General features: G+C 58.0%; 1 protein-coding gene across 1 annotated transcript; it reads right to left on the bottom strand.

Annotated features, from left to right (window-relative positions):
• Positions 1-2,839: 2,839 nt before the first annotated feature.
• Positions 2,840-4,824, bottom strand: Jund (JunD proto-oncogene, AP-1 transcription factor subunit). Its single transcript, XM_040742091.1, has one exon. The coding sequence runs from the start codon at positions 4,399-4,401 to the stop codon at positions 3,376-3,378; it is 1,026 nt and encodes a 341-aa protein (XP_040598025.1). The 5' UTR covers positions 4,402-4,824; the 3' UTR covers positions 2,840-3,375.
• Between the last annotated feature and the right edge of the window lie 14,147 nt (positions 4,825-18,971).

Raw genomic sequence — 18,971 nt, 5'->3', positions numbered from 1 at the left:
GACACAGACATTGTTGGCAAGAACAGGGTGACAGACAAGAGTGACACCCCACCAAACCACTCACCTGTCCCCAAAGCTGAAGCCACCAGCCCCTCTGGCCGGCACTGGGACCCTGGTACCCAGATGTCTTTATGACTCACGCCAAAGTTCCGACCAATCCCCAGCAGAGCGTGAGGAGGGTTCTAGAACATAGAACTGGGGCTCTGAGCTCTCCTGGTGCCCATAACCTACTCCAAAACTTAGGGCTCAGCACAGAGGCGACCCCCAGCCTGTGTCTAAACAGAGGTCACCCCCCCCCCCGCATCTGCTGGGCCCACAGGATATTCTAGAGACATCTCTGTGGGGCATGAAAGGCATACGTGCAGCAGTCACCAGCACCCGGGAGTTTGTGCCAGTGAGTTTCAGGCCAGTAGTCTACAAACCCCGTTCCAGGGCTACATAGGGAGACCCTGTGTAGAGACAAAATGAAAAACCCAAACCAAACAAAACCCAAGAAAGTGGGCATGGACTGTGATCCATGGCTCTGGAGGGGTAAGGGAGTGAGGTCAAGATTCTGGGCCGCCTCCCCAGTCTGGGCTAGCACCCAACATGAGTCACAGCTGCACCGGCCAAGGCTGACACACACCTTGGCCGGAGCACGGCAGCTTAAGCAGAACCACTCAGCCTGGCCAAGGGGCTGCCAGAGCCAGGACTGCAGGGCTGTCCAACCTCTAAGGAGCAGACCCTGCCGCTGACCCTGCCTCCCTCTGACCTTTACTGCTCTCTTTAACCGTTTCTGGTGAGCCCATTATGTCTCCTTGGAAGCCTGTGTGACTTCAGAGAGAGCTATGTACCTGAACTGCAGAACCAGCCTCCGTCCTGGGGAACAGAAGCCTGAGCCCAGGTACCCAGGCCTCGGTGTTTTGCGATAGGGCTTCTTTGTGCAGCCCTGGCTGGCCTGGAAGTCACGTTCTTCCTTCGTCTGAGTCCTGGGCACTCGAATCACAGGCTGCGGTGCCCAGCCTGGCTCAGATCAGCTGACCAGAAAAGATACTCCCAGCATCAACAAAACCTCATCTGCTGCAGTGCTGTCCCACACCCTTAATCCCAGCACTCAAAGAGGCGGGGGCAGAGGGTCATGAGTTCCAGCCCAGCCTTGTCTACAGAGTGACACCTTGTCTCAACAGGACCGATCTTTATAAAGACCCAAATTCCATCCAGCACTACAAAAGCAGGCAAACAGAGTCACATCCCAGAACTCCAAAGGCCAAGGGAGAGTTCAGATTCTGTGTTGTGTATGCTGTGTGTGAGAAAGGTCTTCAAGCCTCCCTTCTCTGTAATAGGGTCACCAGTCCTGGTCAATTCTGAAGGGGAAGGCAGAACCTAGACCAGGCCACTCCCATTTCACAGCACACAAGATAGAGGCCCACAAGGGAGCATATGTGACTATTGCGAAACTGTGCTGTGGTACCCAAGCTGGCACTCAAGTGTCTGGAGCTCAGGAGAACGCCTGCCCGGCGTGGACAAAGCCCCGGGTTCCATTCCCACTACATCTATCCAGCTTGTCATCCCAGCAGCTTCTCTATTGCAACTGCCTTCGATTTTCTAGACAGGGTCTCATTCTACAGCCCAGGCTGCACAGGCCTGAAGAGTTCCCTGCCTCAGCTTGGGAAATGCTGGATGACAGGCCAGCATCACAATCTGGTCTTACAAAACAGTTCTGCTCAGCGTGGTCAGGGAGAAAGCCCCCCTCTTCTGTACCCAGTGGTTTGCAGGGCAGTCTTCAGACTCATACCCGCAACTAGGACTTACCATGTGACCTTAGCACCCATGCTGACACCCTGAAGGGATCAGAACCTGACAGGGGTCTCAACAGCAATGGCCAGGGCTGACAGCAAAGTGCCCACCTGGGCAGGTGGAGCCCCAGGGCCAAATGTCCCTGATTGGCAGTGCTCCTCTCCAAATGTCCCTGATTGGCAGTGCCCCTCTCCAAATGTCACTGATTGGCAGTGCCCCTCTCCAAATGTCCCTGATTGGCAGTGCCCCTCTCCAAATGTCACTGATTGGCAGTGCCCCTCTGCAAGACAGAAGGCTGGGACTGAATTGAAGGACCGTGCCTAATGGGAGCCGTAGGTCCGAGGCGCTCCAACTCCAGAACGGCAAATATTCCCAGGGAATGCTGGCACGCCTTTAACCCTGGCATTCAGGAGGCAGAGGCAGGAGAACCTCTTGTCACTTCCAGGCCTGCTTGGTCTACATAGCAGGTGCCAGGACAGCCAAGACCACATAGAATGGCCCTGTCCAAGTGCTCAACATCGCTGAATACCCTCCTCAAGCGGGAAAGGTGCTGGGGAAGGGACGTGCCAGGGAGATGTTTAAATGCACCTCCATGATTCTAGGTGGCCACTCTCCCGCTGGTCTTGGTACCCTGAGGTACTCCCGAAACCAACAAAAACAATAAAAGCTCCCACTGAGCACAGACTGCAAGCAGCAACTCTCTGCCTCCCAAACACCCCAATGGAGGCTGAAGATCGGGGGAACCAAGACCCCAAGGGTTAGGCGAGCAGGCATGCGCCCCTTCCTCCCTCTTCCCATTTCGTCACCCTCTTCCCAAAAGGATCGACCAGCTAAGCTGCACAGCCCCGAAGCCCGCAGTCCGGGGGCCGCCTGGACCAGAGCCGACAGCCTGCACATAGGTGGCGCTCGCCGCGCGGATGTGCAGTCCCGGCCGGCGCCCACGCCGCGCTCCCGCCTCGCCTGGGAGTGGGGGTGGGAGGACGGGGCTGGAGGAGGGGGATGGGAGAGGGCCAGGCCCCGCCCACCCCAGCCCCGGGGGTAAGAAGGAGGCGGACAGCCAAGCTGGCGTAACGAAGACTTTACTGAAAACACAAAACCGGCGAACCAAGGATTACGGAACAGGAATGTGGACTCGTAGCAAAACAAAACCAAACAAAACGAGGATAGCGTCGAGGGGAGGGAGGGAGCGCGGAGGGGGAGGGGAAGGGGGAGGAGTTTTTTCTTCTTCCCGTTTCTTTAAAAAACCAACACAAGGAAACACACACGCAACACGCAACCAACGTTTGTTCCCGAGTAGAAACATAAATAGGGCGGAATCGGACACTCCGTTCTCTCTTCCAAAAGGCAAAAAAAAAAAAAAAAAAAAAGGCAGAGCGTGAGGCTGCGCGCCCCTAGGAGCCCCCTCGGCGGCACAAAGGGGCTTGTGCAACACGCGCGGGGCTGGGGAAAGAGGTGGCGCGAGGGCGGGGGTCGTGCGCTCGGGGTCCCCACCCGGAGTCAAGGGGGGTCCAGCTTGTCGAGTCCGGGGGCGCCGAGTCTCGGAAGAGTCCGGGGCGCCCCCCCACCGCAGCGAGTTCGCGCATGCGCCCCAAGTCCGGCTCAGTACGCGGGGACCTGGTGCTGGGGCAGCAGCTGGCAGCCGCTGTTGACGTGGCTGAGGACTTTCTGTTTGAGCTGCGCCACCTGCTCGCGCAGCAGGCTGGCGGTGGACGCCAGCTCGGTGTTTTGGCTTTTGAGGGTCTTGACTTTCTCCTCCAGGCGCGAGATCCGCTCCAGCTTGCGCTTGCGGCACTTGGAGGCGGCGATACGGTTGCGCAGCCTCTTTCGCTCCGCCTTGATGCGTTCCTGCGTGTCCATGTCGATGGGCGACAGCGGAGGGCTGTCGCCGAAGCTCGGGACGTCCGGCACGGTCTGCGGCTCGTCCTTGAGCGCGGCCAGGCGCGGGGGGTGCGGAGGTGGCGGCGGCCCGAGCGCGCCCGGGGGCGGCGGGAAGGGCACTGGCTCCGCGGCGAAGGCCACGGTGGCCGCGCCCCCGGGGGGCCCGGCGCCACCCGCGAAGCTGCTCAGGTTGGCGTAGACGGGAGTCTCCGTGGCTCCAGGAGTGGCTGCCAGGTCCCCGGGCGCGGGGGGCGCGGGGGCCCCTGATGTGGCCGCGGTGGCCGCGCCCAGCTGGCTCTGCTTGTGTAGGTCCTCCAGCGCCTTGACGAAGCCCTCGGCGAACTCCTGCTCCTCGCTGGCCGCCACCTTCGGGTAGAGGAACTGCGTGCTGGTCGGAGTGGTGGTCACCAGCCCGTTGGATTGGATGATCAGCCTCTCCAGCTCCGGCGACGCGAGCTTCAGCAGCCCAAGGTCCGGCGACGCCAGCAGCCCGTCGGGAGCGCCGTCGGGGCGCAGCGCGGAAGGTGCAGTGGCCGACCCGGGCTTCAATCCTGCCGCTCCCTGCTCCGCCAGGCTGAGCGTCAGCGCGTCTTTCTTCAGCATGCTGCTCGTGGGGGGCGCCCCGGGGAACGCGCGGCCCGGGGGCGCGAAGCCACCACCGCCGGGGGCCCCAGCAGTACCGGCGACGTTCGACGCACCCGCAGACAGGCCGCTCAGCGCCTCCTCGCCGTAGAAGGGCGTTTCCATCCCCGCCTCCCCCGCCGCGCTGGGCCCCGGGGCGGGGGGAGTGGCCGCGGCCTCCCCGGGGGGCCCCGTGCGCCCCCCAGTCCGCTGCCCGCGCTGCCCGGCTACACTGCCGGCCGCTCTGCCCCGCGACGCCCGCGCGCACCCTTATAGCTTCGGCCCCCACGATGAGCTCACCGCCCCCGTTCGCCATTGGCCCGAGGTGACGTCGTAGATTTGCATAAAGGGGCGGGCCGGGACGCCCTCGCTCCGTGGCTGCTTCGGCCGCTGTTGCCAGGGGCGACGCTCGCTACAAGGCACAACAGCGCGCAGCATTGTGGGTTGACGTCATGGAGGTGGGGCAGAACGCGGCCTGCCCGGGTCACCACGCCCAGCTTGGAGTGCGGGGCTCTGGCTCTGTCCCTCCTCGCTCCCCCCCAGCTCCCCCATTCTGTCCGTTCCTTCTCTCTCTCCATCCTGTCTTCCTCTGTCCCTCCTCTCTCCTCGTCCCCCAACCATGCCCCTCCTCTCTCCCTCCTCTCTCTCTCTCTCCGCCTCTCTCTCTCTCACTCTCTCTGTCTCTCTCTCTGCCTCCCTCTCTTCCTCTCTCCTCGCGGCGACTCTCTGACCCGCTCTCATCCTAGTCTCTCCCCTACTCCTGTGGCGTGATGGGCCAGGCCCCAAGGAGCCACGCCTTCTGTGAAGCCACGCCCCCACGCCCAAACGAAACCACGCCCTCGTGGAGGGGGCTGGGCGGCAACCGGGGCGACTTTGGCGGGGCTGGGCTGCCAGGTGCGGGGCGGGCTGGGGAGGGCCGAGGAGGGTCCTGCGGAGAGTCCCCAGAACCTGCTGGAAGTGCCTTGTCTGTCGGGTTCAGAGTGGAGCTCAGATGCCCGAAACCTGACCTCCTGTCGTCCGCAGGGGAAACTGAGGGTGGGCTCTAGGCAGCCGCCAGTGTTTGTGGCTTTTTTAGTCCCTGTGAAAAAAGAAGTCTTTGCTTTAAGACAGGGTCTCATCCTGTAACCTCACTAACCATAACTCACTGCAGTCTCCCTGCCCCAAGCCCGGGCCACTTGGCAACTACCAGAAGGTTAGGGTTTTGTTTCACATGTACTCTGTGTGGAGGCCAGAGGCCAGCTCGAGGGAGGAGACTCCTCTTCCCCGTGATCCCTGGTGGCCGGCGCAGGGTCTCAGGTTTCTGTGCAGGCACCTTTGCCCGCCCAGCCACACCCACGGCCTGTTTGGGGCGATTTTGAGACAGGATCTCACTCCTTGAACATCCAACAGTCTACCTCAGCCTCTCGGGTCCTGGATGATGACAGTATGACACTGAGCCATGTTTCTGATATGTATCTGATTTTGACTGTACCCTAGTGGACCAAGAACTCAAGGCAACCCCCTGCCTCAGCTGCTGGAATGACAGGCCCAGTCACCTCATCACAGCCTGAGTGCTGGGTCTTGAGTTTGAGAAATGGTCTCACTTTACAGGCCTGGCTGGCATGGAATTTACAGAGATAGGGCCTGGAAAGTGCTGGGTATGTATTCCCAGTCTGGCCTCTGATTAGTGGCGATCTGTCTGCCTCCGTTTATCAGGTACTGGAGTGACAACCTGGTCACCTCGCCGCCGCGCACCGCATGACGGTTGGTGGTGTTTGTGGTTTTTTGTTTTGCTTTTGAGTTTGTTTTGAGCCAGAATCTCCTGCAGCTCAGGGGGGGACCTCATGACTGACCCCTGCCTCTCCCTTCTGAGTGGGAGCAGGCGTGCCCACACAGCCTGACCCCACCTGAGCACTGCCGCTTGGGTCTGGACGGCCGTGGTGAGCCGCATTCTTAGCCCTGATTCTGGAGCCGGTGAGACAAGAATCCAGGCTAACAGCTACCCCCTTAATTATGCCCTCCAGGACTGACAGGCAGGGCTTGCTGGGAGTGGGGGAGCGTCCCACCCTCACCACGGCCGCTGACCTCACCCACTGGACGCACCGGTGGCCGGCCCGGCTCCTCCGCACCTCAGGGCCACCGGAGCCTCCATCTGGTGCCACCCCCTAGACTTGCACAGTTGTCGCCTTAGGGAGCCCCACCCCCAGGTTTCTGTCCCTTTTGTAGCTAAAGATTCAGCCTGAACGAAGGGTGGCCTCCTCCCCTCCCAGGACTCCTCTTCCACACACGTGGGGTTTCGCTTTGCAGGCCAGATCCCAGCCTGGGCCCCCAGAGGCTCGAGCCAGCTAGAGCTGGCTAGCAGCCAGCCGGCCCGGAGCGCCAGTCCCGCCTCTCCCCGGGGCTGGTGCGGAGCTCGGGCTGCGGAGACTCCGCCCTGACCTTGGGCCTTGGCCTTGGCAGGTGGGGGATGGGCTGGCCCCTCTGCTGGTTTGAGCTGGTTGGGGACCTTTCTCTCTCTCTCTTTCTTCCTTTCTTGTTTTTTTGTTCTGTTTCTTTGTTTGGAGACAGGGTTTCTCTCTGTAGCCCTGGCTGTCCTGGAACTCGCTCTCTTGCTCTGGCTGGCCTCGAACTCCGATCCTCCTGGCTCTCGAGGGCTGGTGTGCACCACCACCGCCCTGCGGCTGGGGACCTTCCTGTGAGCCTGTTTTCCTACTAACTACGGGGAGCATTTTGTGTTACTTGGAGACTGTGAGGAATAGTAAGGGTTGAGTATTTTCTTGTTTTCTGAGATGGCCCTGGCTGGCCTGAACGCGCTCTGTAGACCAGGCTGGCCTCCACTGCCCGGCTCGGCTAAATATTTCTGTTGCATTGCATAGGGGCAGCATCTGAGGGGCCGCCTGCACTGTGTGGGCCCTGCGGACTGGGCCCAGGTTCTCCAGCTTGGCCTCTCGCCATTGTTTAATTTCGTTGTTATCTGGAGAAACTTAGTCTCTGGAAATACTCCTACTCAACCCTGAACACTTCAGAGAGACGAGGAGGGTCAGCGAGCCTCGGGTGGGCACGGGACTGACTGCAGACCGGGGCTCCAGTCCTCCGCTCTTCCCTGGGCAGGGTCTGGGGAGGAAGTGACCCGCCCAGGGGCCACAGCCCAGGCCCCCACATGCAACCTGATGCCTCTGGGCCTGGGTTCGAATCCCCAGGCTCTCGGGCACGGCCCCAGTTCGAAGATAAACTTGACTTTTCTACGCTGACAGTCTTTACTTGAACGGAAACCGATCATCGGCGTCATAAACGGGAAGACCCGAAGGGGGCCCCTGGGAGGAGCTGAGGCAGGGGACTGCCCGGCGTGTGGGGGCAGAGCGCGGTCCCCAGGTGTCTGGGCCCGCGGGCGGCCGCATTCCTGAGGGTCGGGTTACCGGGAAGACCGCGGCCTCCCACCCCTCCTTCGCCGCTTCCGCCGGCGCCGGGGACGCGACCGCAGGTGTTTGCGCAGCCTCGGCGCAGGGACCACGTCCTGTTTCCTGGGTTGCTGCCAGCTCCTTCCAGCCTCATGAGACCTTTAAGAAGGCGGAAATGAACGCACCTCAGCTTCCTCAAGGGCACAGAGTCCTGGGACGGCTGCTGTTGGTCACTGCCCACTCAGAACCAGGGAAAAGCTTCCCGCAGGATGCTGGCCAGCCCCGGCGAGCACTAAGATGCACCTGCTGTCTACCCAGGCCTGGCGCAGCCAAGTTTGGCCTGTCCGGGGCTTCGTTTTGTCGCTCTCTCAGTGCTGAAGCAGGGTGGGGGCTAGCTGATTTGTCTCTAGGCTTTTCACAGAGGACAGGTTCTTTTGTTGTTTTTGTTTTTAGAGACAGTGTTTCTCTGTGTAGTCCCTGGCTATCCCGGAGCTCACGCTGTAGACCAGGCTGGCTTCAAACTCACAGAGATCCGCCTGCCTCTGCCTCCCAAGCTCTGGGATTAAAGGTGTGCGCCACTGCCCAGGGAAGACATGTGTTTTGGGTTTTTTTGGTTTTGGTTTTTCTAGACAGGGTTTCTCTGTGTAGCTTTAGAGCCTGTTCTGGAACTCACTCTGTAGATCAGGCTGGTTTCCAACTCACAGAGATCCGCCTGCCTCTGCCTCCCAAGCACTGGGATTAAAGGTGTGCGCCACCATTGCCAGGCTGGAAGACAAGTTCTTAAACATTACATTTATCCATGTATGTATTTGCTCATGCCACAGCTCACATGTGGGTCAGAGGGCAAGTGTGGCAGCTGATGGATTCTGCCTTCTGTCATGTGGATCCTGGGGCCTGAACTCAGTCTTGGTGGCAAGTACCTTTATCTCTGAGACACTCACAGCCAGCCTAGAGAATAAGTCTTACTAGAGGGCTTTCTCAGCCTAGCATGGGGCAGACTGTCATGAGGAGTGGAGAGCCAGCCTCAGCTAGATAAAGTCTGAGGGTAGCCTGGGCTACAGGAGTCCCCGCCTCAAAATACAAAACAAAAATAAGAATAAACGAATAAAGAAATGACGTGTTCTGTAGTAAGCACCTTCTTTCTTACAGACAGGGTCTCGCTATGTAACCCTGGCTGTCCTGGAACTCCTTCTGTAGCCCAGGCTGGCACTGAACTCAGAATGCCTGCCTCTGCCTCCAGAGTGCTGGGTTAAAAGGATGGACCACCAAGCCGGCTCTCTTTGAAGCCCCTGTCTCCTGCTCTTGCTTCAGAGTGCCCTTTGGGTAGGGGAAGGACTTGGGGACCCTGCGAAGTGACACCTGGGCTAGGCTGTCAGGCTCGGGGACCTCACGGGGGGGGGGGGGGTATTCAAGGCAGGGAGGCCCCAGCCATGAAAACTCGGCAGGTGCTCTGGTCTCCTCCCACCTCAGGTGTATGGGACTGGCTCACAGCCGGCACGTTTGCTGTCTGAGTCATTGCTTGGTCTTGAACCTGAGAGTCCATCCTCCAGGGTGATGCCTCCACCTGACACAAACCCCATTTCTGGGCTGCAGGGTCTAAGGACCCCACTGGAGAAAGGAAGTCCCCCCTCAGCCTAGAGGCACCAGGAGTGTCCCCCACGACCCTGAAGGCAGTGACAGTCTCCCTGTGCTGTGTGCACCCCGCGAGGGGGCAAACGGAGGCAGCCCCGCACACAGGCCTCCTGTCTTTGGGGAACCGGGAGGCAGGTGTTTGCAGAGCCCAGCTCTGGGGCCACCGTCCCCCAGGGCAGACCTGGACACAGGGAGAGATGGAGAAACTGGCCTAGTGCTACATCTCAAGACTGTCTTCCCAGGAGGCCATGAGGGAGCACAGCCTGGGCTACAAAAAGAAACAGGAAGGGGCCCAGTACTGAGCAGAATGGGAACCCCAGGAACTTGGGGACCAACATGCCAGCCACAGGCTGGGAACACCGGCCAGGTTAACTTCAGAGACCTGCAGTCGGGAAGCCGAGGCACATGGCCCCGCCCTGCCCCAGGTCCTTGGGTTCTTTAGGGGATTTCTTCTTGTTTGTTTTTTCTTCGAGGTAGGGTTTCTCTGTAGCTTTGGAGGGTGTCCTGGAACCCAGTAGACCAAGCTGGCCTCGAACTCACAAAGGGAGTGGAGTGCTGGGATTAAAGACATGCGCCACCACCGCCGGTTCTCTGGGGCTTCCTTGTGTGTTTGGGGGGATTTGGGGTGTGTTCAGGGTGCAGATGCATCCACCCGTGTGTGGCCTTTACCTCAGTTTCCCTTGCTGCACAGTGGCGGGTGCCGCGCACAGCCTGGAGAGGGGAAGAGTCAGCCTACAGCAGGCGGCAGCCCCCTGCCTCCACCGCCGCTGGGGGAGGGGCGTTGCAGAGAAACGGGGAGGGAGGCCCGAGAGGTGCGCGCGACACGGGTGGTGCGGGGACCCTGGTCGTCAGTCCGTCTGACCCGCGTGAGCCTGAACACAAACCAGATCCCCAAGGTCGCGCATCTGAACTCCTGACCCGGCCGCCAGCAGGCAGCCCCTCCTCCCTGCGCCAGCTCTTCAACCTCCTCCCTGCCCCTCCCTCCGTCCGCCCCTCCTCCCTGCCCCTCCCTCCGTCTGCCCCTCCTCCCTGCACCCCTTTGTCCTCCTTTCCCGCCTTCCCTCGGAGCAGCTAATCCCGCGCAAATCTTGAGGCTGCTTTTGAGACTGAGTCGCTTGAGCCTGACCTTAGAGTCCGGGTCCCCGGTCCCAGACCCTGCCCGGAGCTGTCCCTGGAGGCAGCCCTCTCTGCTTGGCCCGCAGAGGACCCCACCAGCAAGCAGGGCCACAGTGCACAGCCAGGTGAGCGTGGCTCGGCGCGCCTGGGCCTGGTATGCTGGAGAGAACCAGAGACCACAGGCGCCCCAATGCTTTCCCGCAACACTGTAGGACCCGCATGGCGATTTGTCCGTCCTTCCTTCCGTCCTTCCTTCCTTCCTTCCTTCCTTCCTTCCTTCCTTCCTTCCTTCCTTCCTTCCTATGCTCTCAGAGAGGACCCAGGTTCGGTTCCCAGCACCCACATGGCGGCTCTCCACCATCTGTAACTCTTGCTCTAGGGGATCCTAGGCCTCTGGCCTCTATAGGCACACACACACACACACACACACACACACACGCAGGCATGCATGCATGCACACATACACATGCATACATAATAAAAATCATAAATCATAGCTGAATGATGGTATCTGGTACCGAATGCCTTTGATCCCACCACTCGGGAGGCAGAGGCAGGTGGATCTCTGAGTTTGAGGCCAGCCTGGTCTACAGAGCGAGTTCCAGGACAGCCTCCAAAACAATACAGAGAAACCCTGTCTCGAAAAACAACCAAAAACAACAAATTTTTTTTTTTTTTGGTTTTTCGAGACAGGGTTTCTCTGTAGCTTTGGAGGCTGTACTGGAACTCACTTTATAGACCAGGCTGGCCTCGAACTCACAGAGATCCGCCTGCCTCTGCCTCCCCAGTGCTGGGATTAAAGGCGTGCACCATCAACGCCCGGCCAAAAACAACAAAATCTTAAAAGAAACCACAAAACAAGCAAATTAAAGGCCAGGTGGTGGTGTGCACAGCCTGGTCTACAAAGTCAGTTCCCACAAAGCGAAACCCTGTCCTGAAAAAAACAAAACAGAACAGAACAGAACTTAAAGTTAGTCATGAAGGCAGACTGGAGAACACAAATCATTCTGCAGCCCCTCCTGTGGACTTGGTCGTCCATGAGGACAGCCCCTCTGTCAAGCCAGCCCAACATGGCCCTCTGATTCAGTAAGAGACAGCACAATCGAGAATGTCCCACACAAGGTTCTCAAAGGAATGATAGCCACAGGACTGCAGGCCCCTGTCCAACCCACACCCCCTCCTGGGGCTGCCCAGTGTGGGGTGGCCCTGCAGTACACTGCCCAGCAGACACCCCCGCACCCCTGCACCCCTGCTGTCATCTAGAGTGCATTCGTTCTCTACCACACTTAACAAAAGAAATCAGAAAATTAGCCTGTGGGCTGGGTTGACAGCTGCCCTGGGTGGGGAGAGGCTCAGGGACACCTGAGGTGTCACACCACAGACTACCTGAGTGTGACGTGACCAGTCTCTGGGTTGGGAGGGCAGGGTATTTAGCCCTGGCTGACCTGGCTCACTTTATTTATGGGCATCAGGTTAGTCCCAAACTGTCAGAGATCATCCCGCCTCTGACTAAAGGTGTGCGCCGCCATGCCCGGACTGCAGTTTAAGGATTTGTTTGTTTGTTTTGGCTTGATTGATTGATTGTTGAGTGCTAGGATTAAAGTGTGACCACTGTGCTTCAGTTTAGTTTTTAAAATGGAGGTCTTAAGGCTTAAAGAAAGCCAAACTGGGCAATGGTGGCGCACACCTTTAATCTCAGCACTCTGGAGGCAGAGGCAGGTGGATCTCTGTGAGTTCGAGGTCAGCCTGGTCTACAGAGTGAGTTCCAGAACAGGGTCCAAACCCACAGAGAAACCCTGTCTCAAAAAAAGAAAAAGAAAGAAAGAAAAGAAAAAAATTACTCAGTATTTGGACTTCATAGAATATTAAACAAAGATCTCATGAGACCAAAGGGAAATTCCCCTGAGGACTGTAGAGAAGGCCCTTTAGAAGGTGGGAACCAGAAGAGATGAGCCATTGAGCCAGTCCAGGCTTCCAGGTACCAGAAGGGCCTAGAAGGGTCTGGGCCTCTGTTTCCAAATGTGCCTTTGGCTGGTACCCCCTGTGTGGAATCTGGGCGGGAGGGTGGAGGGAGGAGCGGCCTCACGACAGGAAGGGCTGAGGCCCAGTCCACAGGTTCTTCGTGATCTCTGCTTCCTGGAGAGACAGCATCAGTGCACATTCCTCAGTAAAAAGGGGTACCCTGTGACAAGAGCCCCAGGACAGGGAAGGCAGCATGGCCCGGTCACATCCTCGTGCGCCTGCGTGAGTGGGAGTGTGCAGGGACAACGGGGTGAGCTTGTGAGAGGGAGACCAGGAGGCTAGGAAGGGCTCCGCCCTTTGGCACTCTGGCTTGGTCCTTGGTGTGAATAAACTCTACTTCTTGGCATCTCTGTTCTCAAAGTCCTGCAGCATTTCCTGGGCGAGCTCCTATCTGGGAAGCAGACTGAGTTCACCTCCGTTGTCACTGGGGTCTGAACCCTGGGACACCGGGAAAGCTGACCTCCCCCGGCACCGTCCACCACCGGACCAGTTGATCTGCAAAGGCTTAGCTCTCCTGGTGAGCAGGACAAAAATGCCAGGGAGGCCCAGGAACCAGCTCAGGCCTACTGGGCGGGCACTGATGAACCCGCCCCTGAGAGACTTGAGCTGTCGCACAGCTGCCATCTGGTCTCACAGGGGAAACCGAGGCACCGCGGGGCTGTGTGCGTGTCTGGACTGTGAATGCAGTAACAGCGGGAAGGTCCTAGCTTGACCAGGGATCCGCAGTGAGGCCCGGACAGCTTAGAGGGCCTAACACTGGGGTCCACACGGCCCCAGCAAACACTGAGATAAGGACTCGGGAGGACGGTTGGAGCCGGGCAGGTGCATGCTTGTGGGTCTGTCTTTGAAAGAGCCATGCTGGTGGCCAGGGGTGGAAACCCACCCTATGGAGTGTGAATAGCACCATGAAAAGCACAGCAGCACAGACAGCTCTGTGGTTAGGGGCGCTTGCTCTCCCAGACAATGAGGGTTCGGTTCCCAGCACCAACGTGGCTGCTCACACCTTCTGCAACTCCAGTTCCAGGCAATCCAACGACCTCTCCGGCCTCCACAGGCACCGCACACACATGGCACACAGATGTGCATGCAAAAATAAAGTTTAAAAATACCAAGTTTCATGAATGTATGTTAGGGACATGCATTGTTGACTCCATCTGGTTGGGGCAGCCCCCAAGGAGGCTCTAAATAAAATCTAGTTAAGAGTTTTTAGTGTCCTGGGGATCCAGGACAGCCTTACAGACCTGCTACATGGGCCACTGGCAAGATAATGTTCCTCTCTTGGCCACTGTGCCAGGAGGCCTGTCTGAAAGAGAACTGTAAAATTGTAGTGGGCCTGGTGACACCCTCATAAAAACGAAGATCCAAGATGCCCCCTCTGTCTGGGGAGGGGGAGACTCTGTCTGGGGAGGGGGAGACTCCCCACTGGGTCCCTGCACCTGTTGCTGCTGGAGGCCACCCACACCCCTCCTAGAGCCACTGAGAGCCCTGGACCCCGACAGATGCCTGTCCTAACCCCATCTCTTACACATGCCAGAGTGTCTTGCAAATGCCATTTGGAGAAGCTCGGGTCCCTGTCTTGACAGCCAGGTGCAGGGGTCCAGCTCATATCCATGTGTCGGTCTCCCCCAAGCACCGAGCTCTGGCCGATGCAATGCAGCCCGTCCTGAGCCCCTGTCGCCAGCCTCTCCTGACGGTTGGACACTGAAGGGCATCATGAGTTGTTCAGGCTGCTTTGGAATGGTTGGCGCGCTGCCAGGCAGGGGCAGTGGATACCCAGGCTTATGCCCAGAACTAGTTCTCCTGAGGACCCTTGCCAGAACCCTAATGACGGCTGTTTTGGTTTTGTTTTTTGAGAGTGTTTCACTGTGTAGCCCTAACAGTCCTGGAGCTTGTTCTGTAGACCATCTGGCCTCAAACTCAGAGATCCACCTGCCTCTGCCTCCTGAGTGCCTGGCCACCAAGAGGAAGGTTGGAGAGAGGCCTTGAACACAGGAAGGCCTCAGGTGCCCTAGAGACCCACAGAGCCTGAGTGATTTACATCCCCTTCAGCTTAGGAGCAGCTTGGAATCAGCGCATGGGTAATTCATCCTTTGTCAGTCAGCCCCAGGGAGACATCTGTGGGTCCGATGACTTCTCTGGAGTCAGTGCCAGCCACTAGAACAGGCTACATCAATGCTCCTCTAACCAAGGCCTGGAGCCGACCTCAGAAGACGGAGGGGTGGAGGGGAACAGGTCTGCCAGCACCCCTAGGATTAGCTGCACCACTCCCAGGGAGGTGCCTGGCGGGCCGGAGCCGGGCCAGGACCTGACCGGAAGGACTAACTGCCTTGTTCAGAGGTGAGGCTGCAATGACCAATGCTCACTGCCACCAAAGCCACCACCACAAGACTGAGGTCCCTGAAGGCCAACCACCAGACTTGGGACAGCAGGGCTGTGCTGGGTGGTTCAGGGTGCTCCAAGCTCTGAATATGAAGTTGGTGGGCCCCTGGGAAACTGTAGCACACACAGCAGCCTAAGCCCAGGGGCCCATGACCAGGGTGACTGTTGGGGACCAACCTGCTGGCATCATGGCATTTACCAGGACAGAGTACTCTGCGTAACTCAACCCGTGGGGCTTCTCTCCTACAGACAAGTCATGGCTAACTAGGCTGGTGTCCCTTTCTTACTGTGTCCACAAGGCATGCTTGGTGGCTGTGAAGTCCTTCCCAAATAACTGTGCCCCTGAACACTGTGGCTCTCGTGGGTCGGGACCGTGGGAACACTAGAACCCAAGTAAATTTTGACCCCTATGAGCAGTCTGCCCTGACCTGGGGGAACCAAAAGGAGGAATCACAGCCCTCACTGTCCTCCAAGAAGTTTCTAGAATGGCAGAGTGGCCACTGTGGAGAGCTGAGCTTCCCTGAGATGTGCCTAGGATGTGGGCTAAAGACAGTCCTTTAGGGTGCCCTGGGCTGCGCCCAAGAGAAGGTCCAGAGCTAGGACCAACGGGAGACTGTCTACAAGGCGTCAGGTGAAAGGGAACAAATCTGTCAAGAAAATGTCATGTTCCTTGGTTTTCACCTATCCTGAGGACAGTGTTAACTTGGCTTGGAGGGAAAACCGGTTGTTGGCCCAAAACTGGTTTCCTCAGCACCATGCCAGGTCAGCCACACCCAGCCTGGGACATGCCCAAGCCCTGCTTTCTATGCATGTATGAAAGTAGTGCCAGCATCACGGTAGGGGTCATGGAACCATCTAGTACATGCTTACCATTTGACTTTGTCACCCCAGACTGGCCGCCACGCCTGTGGGCATTCAAAGCCATGGCCCTCTCAGTGTCTTGAGTTGACAAATTGACTATGGGACACAGATTAGCAAGAGACAATACACCGGGTGGTGGCGGTGCACACCTTTAATCCCAGCACTCGGGAGGCAGAGGCAGGTGCATGTCTGTAAGTTCGAGGCCAGCCTGGTGTACACAAAGGAAACCCTGTCTTGACAAAACTGCATCAGAATTGTGGACGAGATACTTTCCAACCAGCGAGGCTGAACAGACTGGCCTCTGGAGGCCAGGATGCCAAGTGTTTGACCCACACTGGCAATTTCACCAAAGAGGGGACACGCCTTGCAAGGTAACCCTAAATTCCATCACCACCAAAATGAACCTTGGGGCTAAAGTCCCTAAAAAATCCTGCAAAGAAATGACCACACAGCCACCGCAGTGATCGAATGAGCAGCTGTCTGGTGGGACCCAGAAGCTCCTGTAGTGACATTTTCCACTGACCATCGTGTCCCTTCAACTCCGACATCCAGACATCCCTTCAGGCCTCAAGTCCCCTCCCACAAAAAGAGGAGCCCTCAGCTCCAAGGGACTCACCTGACTCCCACATATATGTGGTTGCTATAGGAGCATCCTGGGAGCCCCAAATGCACCCGGAGCCCAACGTCTAACCGCGTCCCTGTTGGAGCCGGTCTGGCGCTCGTGTTCACATCAGCACCAGCGCAGACAGCTGCTAGCGTGAGTTTTCTGGCCCATCTGCCTGGTCCCACCGCCACTTCAGAAGCAGCTACTGTCTTTCCTACAGCAGCAGCAGTCTGTGGGTGTCACGGCCACCAGGAAGGCAGACCCGGAAAAAGGATTAGCATCAGACATGATTTTAGCTGGAAACACTGGAGACTGTGTCATGCTGGAGGGACAGCCCCAGACACAAACGTTTCCAGTGCCCTCTCGAAGGAAGAAGGTCAGCGCGGGAGCAGACTGGCCACACAGTGGGAGGCGGCCCTGCTGCACACGGTCACAGCTCGAGTCCTGACTCTAGGTACCCATTAGAGGCCCAGCCCAGAGCCCTCCAGAAGCAGCAATTGCCCAGCAAAGAATGTGGGTAAACCAGGTGAGTGGGGACGCCAGTCTCTACTGCCAGGTAGGTGTGATGTGCGTGTGCCTGTCCGGCCAAACGCAACACACGTTCTAAAGCTTCTCTGGGATCCGGGCTGTCAGCGGCCGCTGCCTCCTGGACCCTTTCTTTGTCCTTTGGTGCCCACTCTCAGCCAGAGAGAAGGGTAAGGTGGAGGCAGTGGCCATGGCCCTGTGCTGATTCACCGGCAACCATGACACCGATGCCTTGCTCAAAACCTGAGACCATCATCTGGTGATAAACAACTACGTGTGTGTGTGTGTGTGTGTGTGTGTGTGTGTGTGTGTGTGTGTGTGTGCGCGCGTATGTGTGTGCGTGTGCGGTATGCATGCCTGTGCACCATGGCACCATGTGTGTTCTTGGTGTCCTTTGATGTTAGAAGAGGGTGCTGAATCCCCTGGAACTTGAGTTACAAACAGTTGTGAACCTCCATGTCGGTGCTGGGAATCGAACCTGGGTCCTTGAGAGAGTAGCAAGTGCTTTTAACTGCTAAGCTGTCTCTCCACAAGGGGCTCTCTTGTCTTTAAAAGATGGACAGGCTTGTATGGGTGTGGGGGGGCAGGCAGGGACTCCACTTTCCTGAGATGCTCAGCATGTGTGGCCATCTGTCCTTATAGGTCATTTCAGAGCTGGACACACCGTGGAGGAAGCTTCAGCAAAATTCTGCTCAGGGAGCCAGGCAGTGGTGGCGTAGCCTTTAATCCCAGCACCCGGGAGGCAGAGGCAGGCGGATCTCTGTGAGTTTGGGTCCAGCCTGGTCTACAGAGCGAGTGCCAGGACCACCCAGTGAAACTCTGCCCAGGGAGTTACTTCTTACCCGTGTGCCTGCTGTCATTAAGCCTCTGACTGGCCAGGGCCTCTGGGGCTCCTGCCTCCTCTCCTGGCCTTGGCTAAAGCTCCCGGGGGGCAAGGGCAGAGCAGGGTGCTGGCTAGGTCCTGGAAAGCTCAGCCAGGGGCCTCACACCCTGGGAGGAGAAATAGTTAGCAGACAAACGGGGGCCATAGAGTTGGGTGGTGAAAATCACAGCATGGGACGGAGCTTTCCGGGGTTCATAACATTCATTGTTGGATAGATGGTTCCAGAAGTCTCAAGGAAAGGTATTCCTGAGCGAAGGTCATGGGGTCAGAGCATGAGGAATGGTACAGCTTTCAATGAGGGGAAAGGTGACTGACCCTTGGGGGTCCCCAGAGCCTCATCGGCCAGGGTGTGAGGTTGATTTTTTGTTGCTGTTGTTTGTTTGTTTTTCCAGACAGGGTTTCTCTGTGGCTTTGGAAGCTGTCCTGGAGCTCACTCTGTAGACCAGGCTGGCCTCGAACTCACAGAGATCCTCCTGCCTCTGCCTCCCAAGTGCTGGGATTAAAGGCGTGCGCCACCACCGCCCGGCAAGAGGTTGATTCTTTACCAACCCATAACTTCTTTCCTCAGTTTCCCCACCAGCGCATTCCCCGAGAAAGGCCTGGGATCACCTCCGGTTGTAACCCATCAGGGTCAGTTGTGCTAACGTGGTCACCCAGCCCCGGAAACATGCCCCTGCCCAGGAGGCTGAAGGCCTGAGCTGGACGCGGCAGTTGAGAAGTTAGACTTCCTGTCTCCGGTGATGCCCGAAATCTGCTAAAAATATCTGTGCCCCCTGCCAGGGAGGCAGCTATGACGGTGGCTGGGTTGCAGTGACGATGTTGAGCCCCGGGAGCATCCGGCAGAGCCGGTTGCCATGGTGATGCTGACTCAGAGGCAGAGGCAGGTAGCAGTGTCTGGTACCCGGCTACCCGCCTCTGCCTGGCCAGCAGCTGGCATCCTGCCCAGCACCCACCCTGCAGCCTCTGCTGGGACCAGGGTTGCTAGTGGCTGTGGGGGCCAGGAGAACACACAGGAACACACAGGCAGGCTGCAGGCTGCAGGACAGACACTGCCGTCACAGCAGGAAGATGATACATGTGTGGTTTCTACGACCCGTGACTGGGGTGCACACAGACGCACCCACCTGTCCTCTCTGTCCATCCCTCACATTTTTTTTTTTTTTGGTTTTTCGAGACAGGGTTTCTCTGTATTGTTTTGGAGGCTATCGGTCTAGCCCTGCCTCGAACTCACAGAGATCCGCCTGCCTCTGCCTCCCAAGTGCTGGGATTAAAGGCGTGTGCCACCACCGCCCAGCTC

This window comes from Mesocricetus auratus, unplaced genomic scaffold (assembly GCF_017639785.1).
Source record: "Mesocricetus auratus isolate SY011 unplaced genomic scaffold, BCM_Maur_2.0 Super-Scaffold_6731, whole genome shotgun sequence".
NCBI classification, from domain to species: domain Eukaryota; kingdom Metazoa; phylum Chordata; class Mammalia; order Rodentia; family Cricetidae; genus Mesocricetus; species Mesocricetus auratus.
Note: the sequence above shows the minus strand (reverse complement) of the source record. Positions and strands in the feature narration are given on the sequence as shown.

What these genes read in the sequence shown, in the direction of transcription:
- Jund (XM_040742091.1), bottom strand. Translation starts at nt 4,401, where the DNA reads ATGGAAACGCCCTTCTACGGCGAGGAGGCGCTGAGCGGCCTGTCTGCG.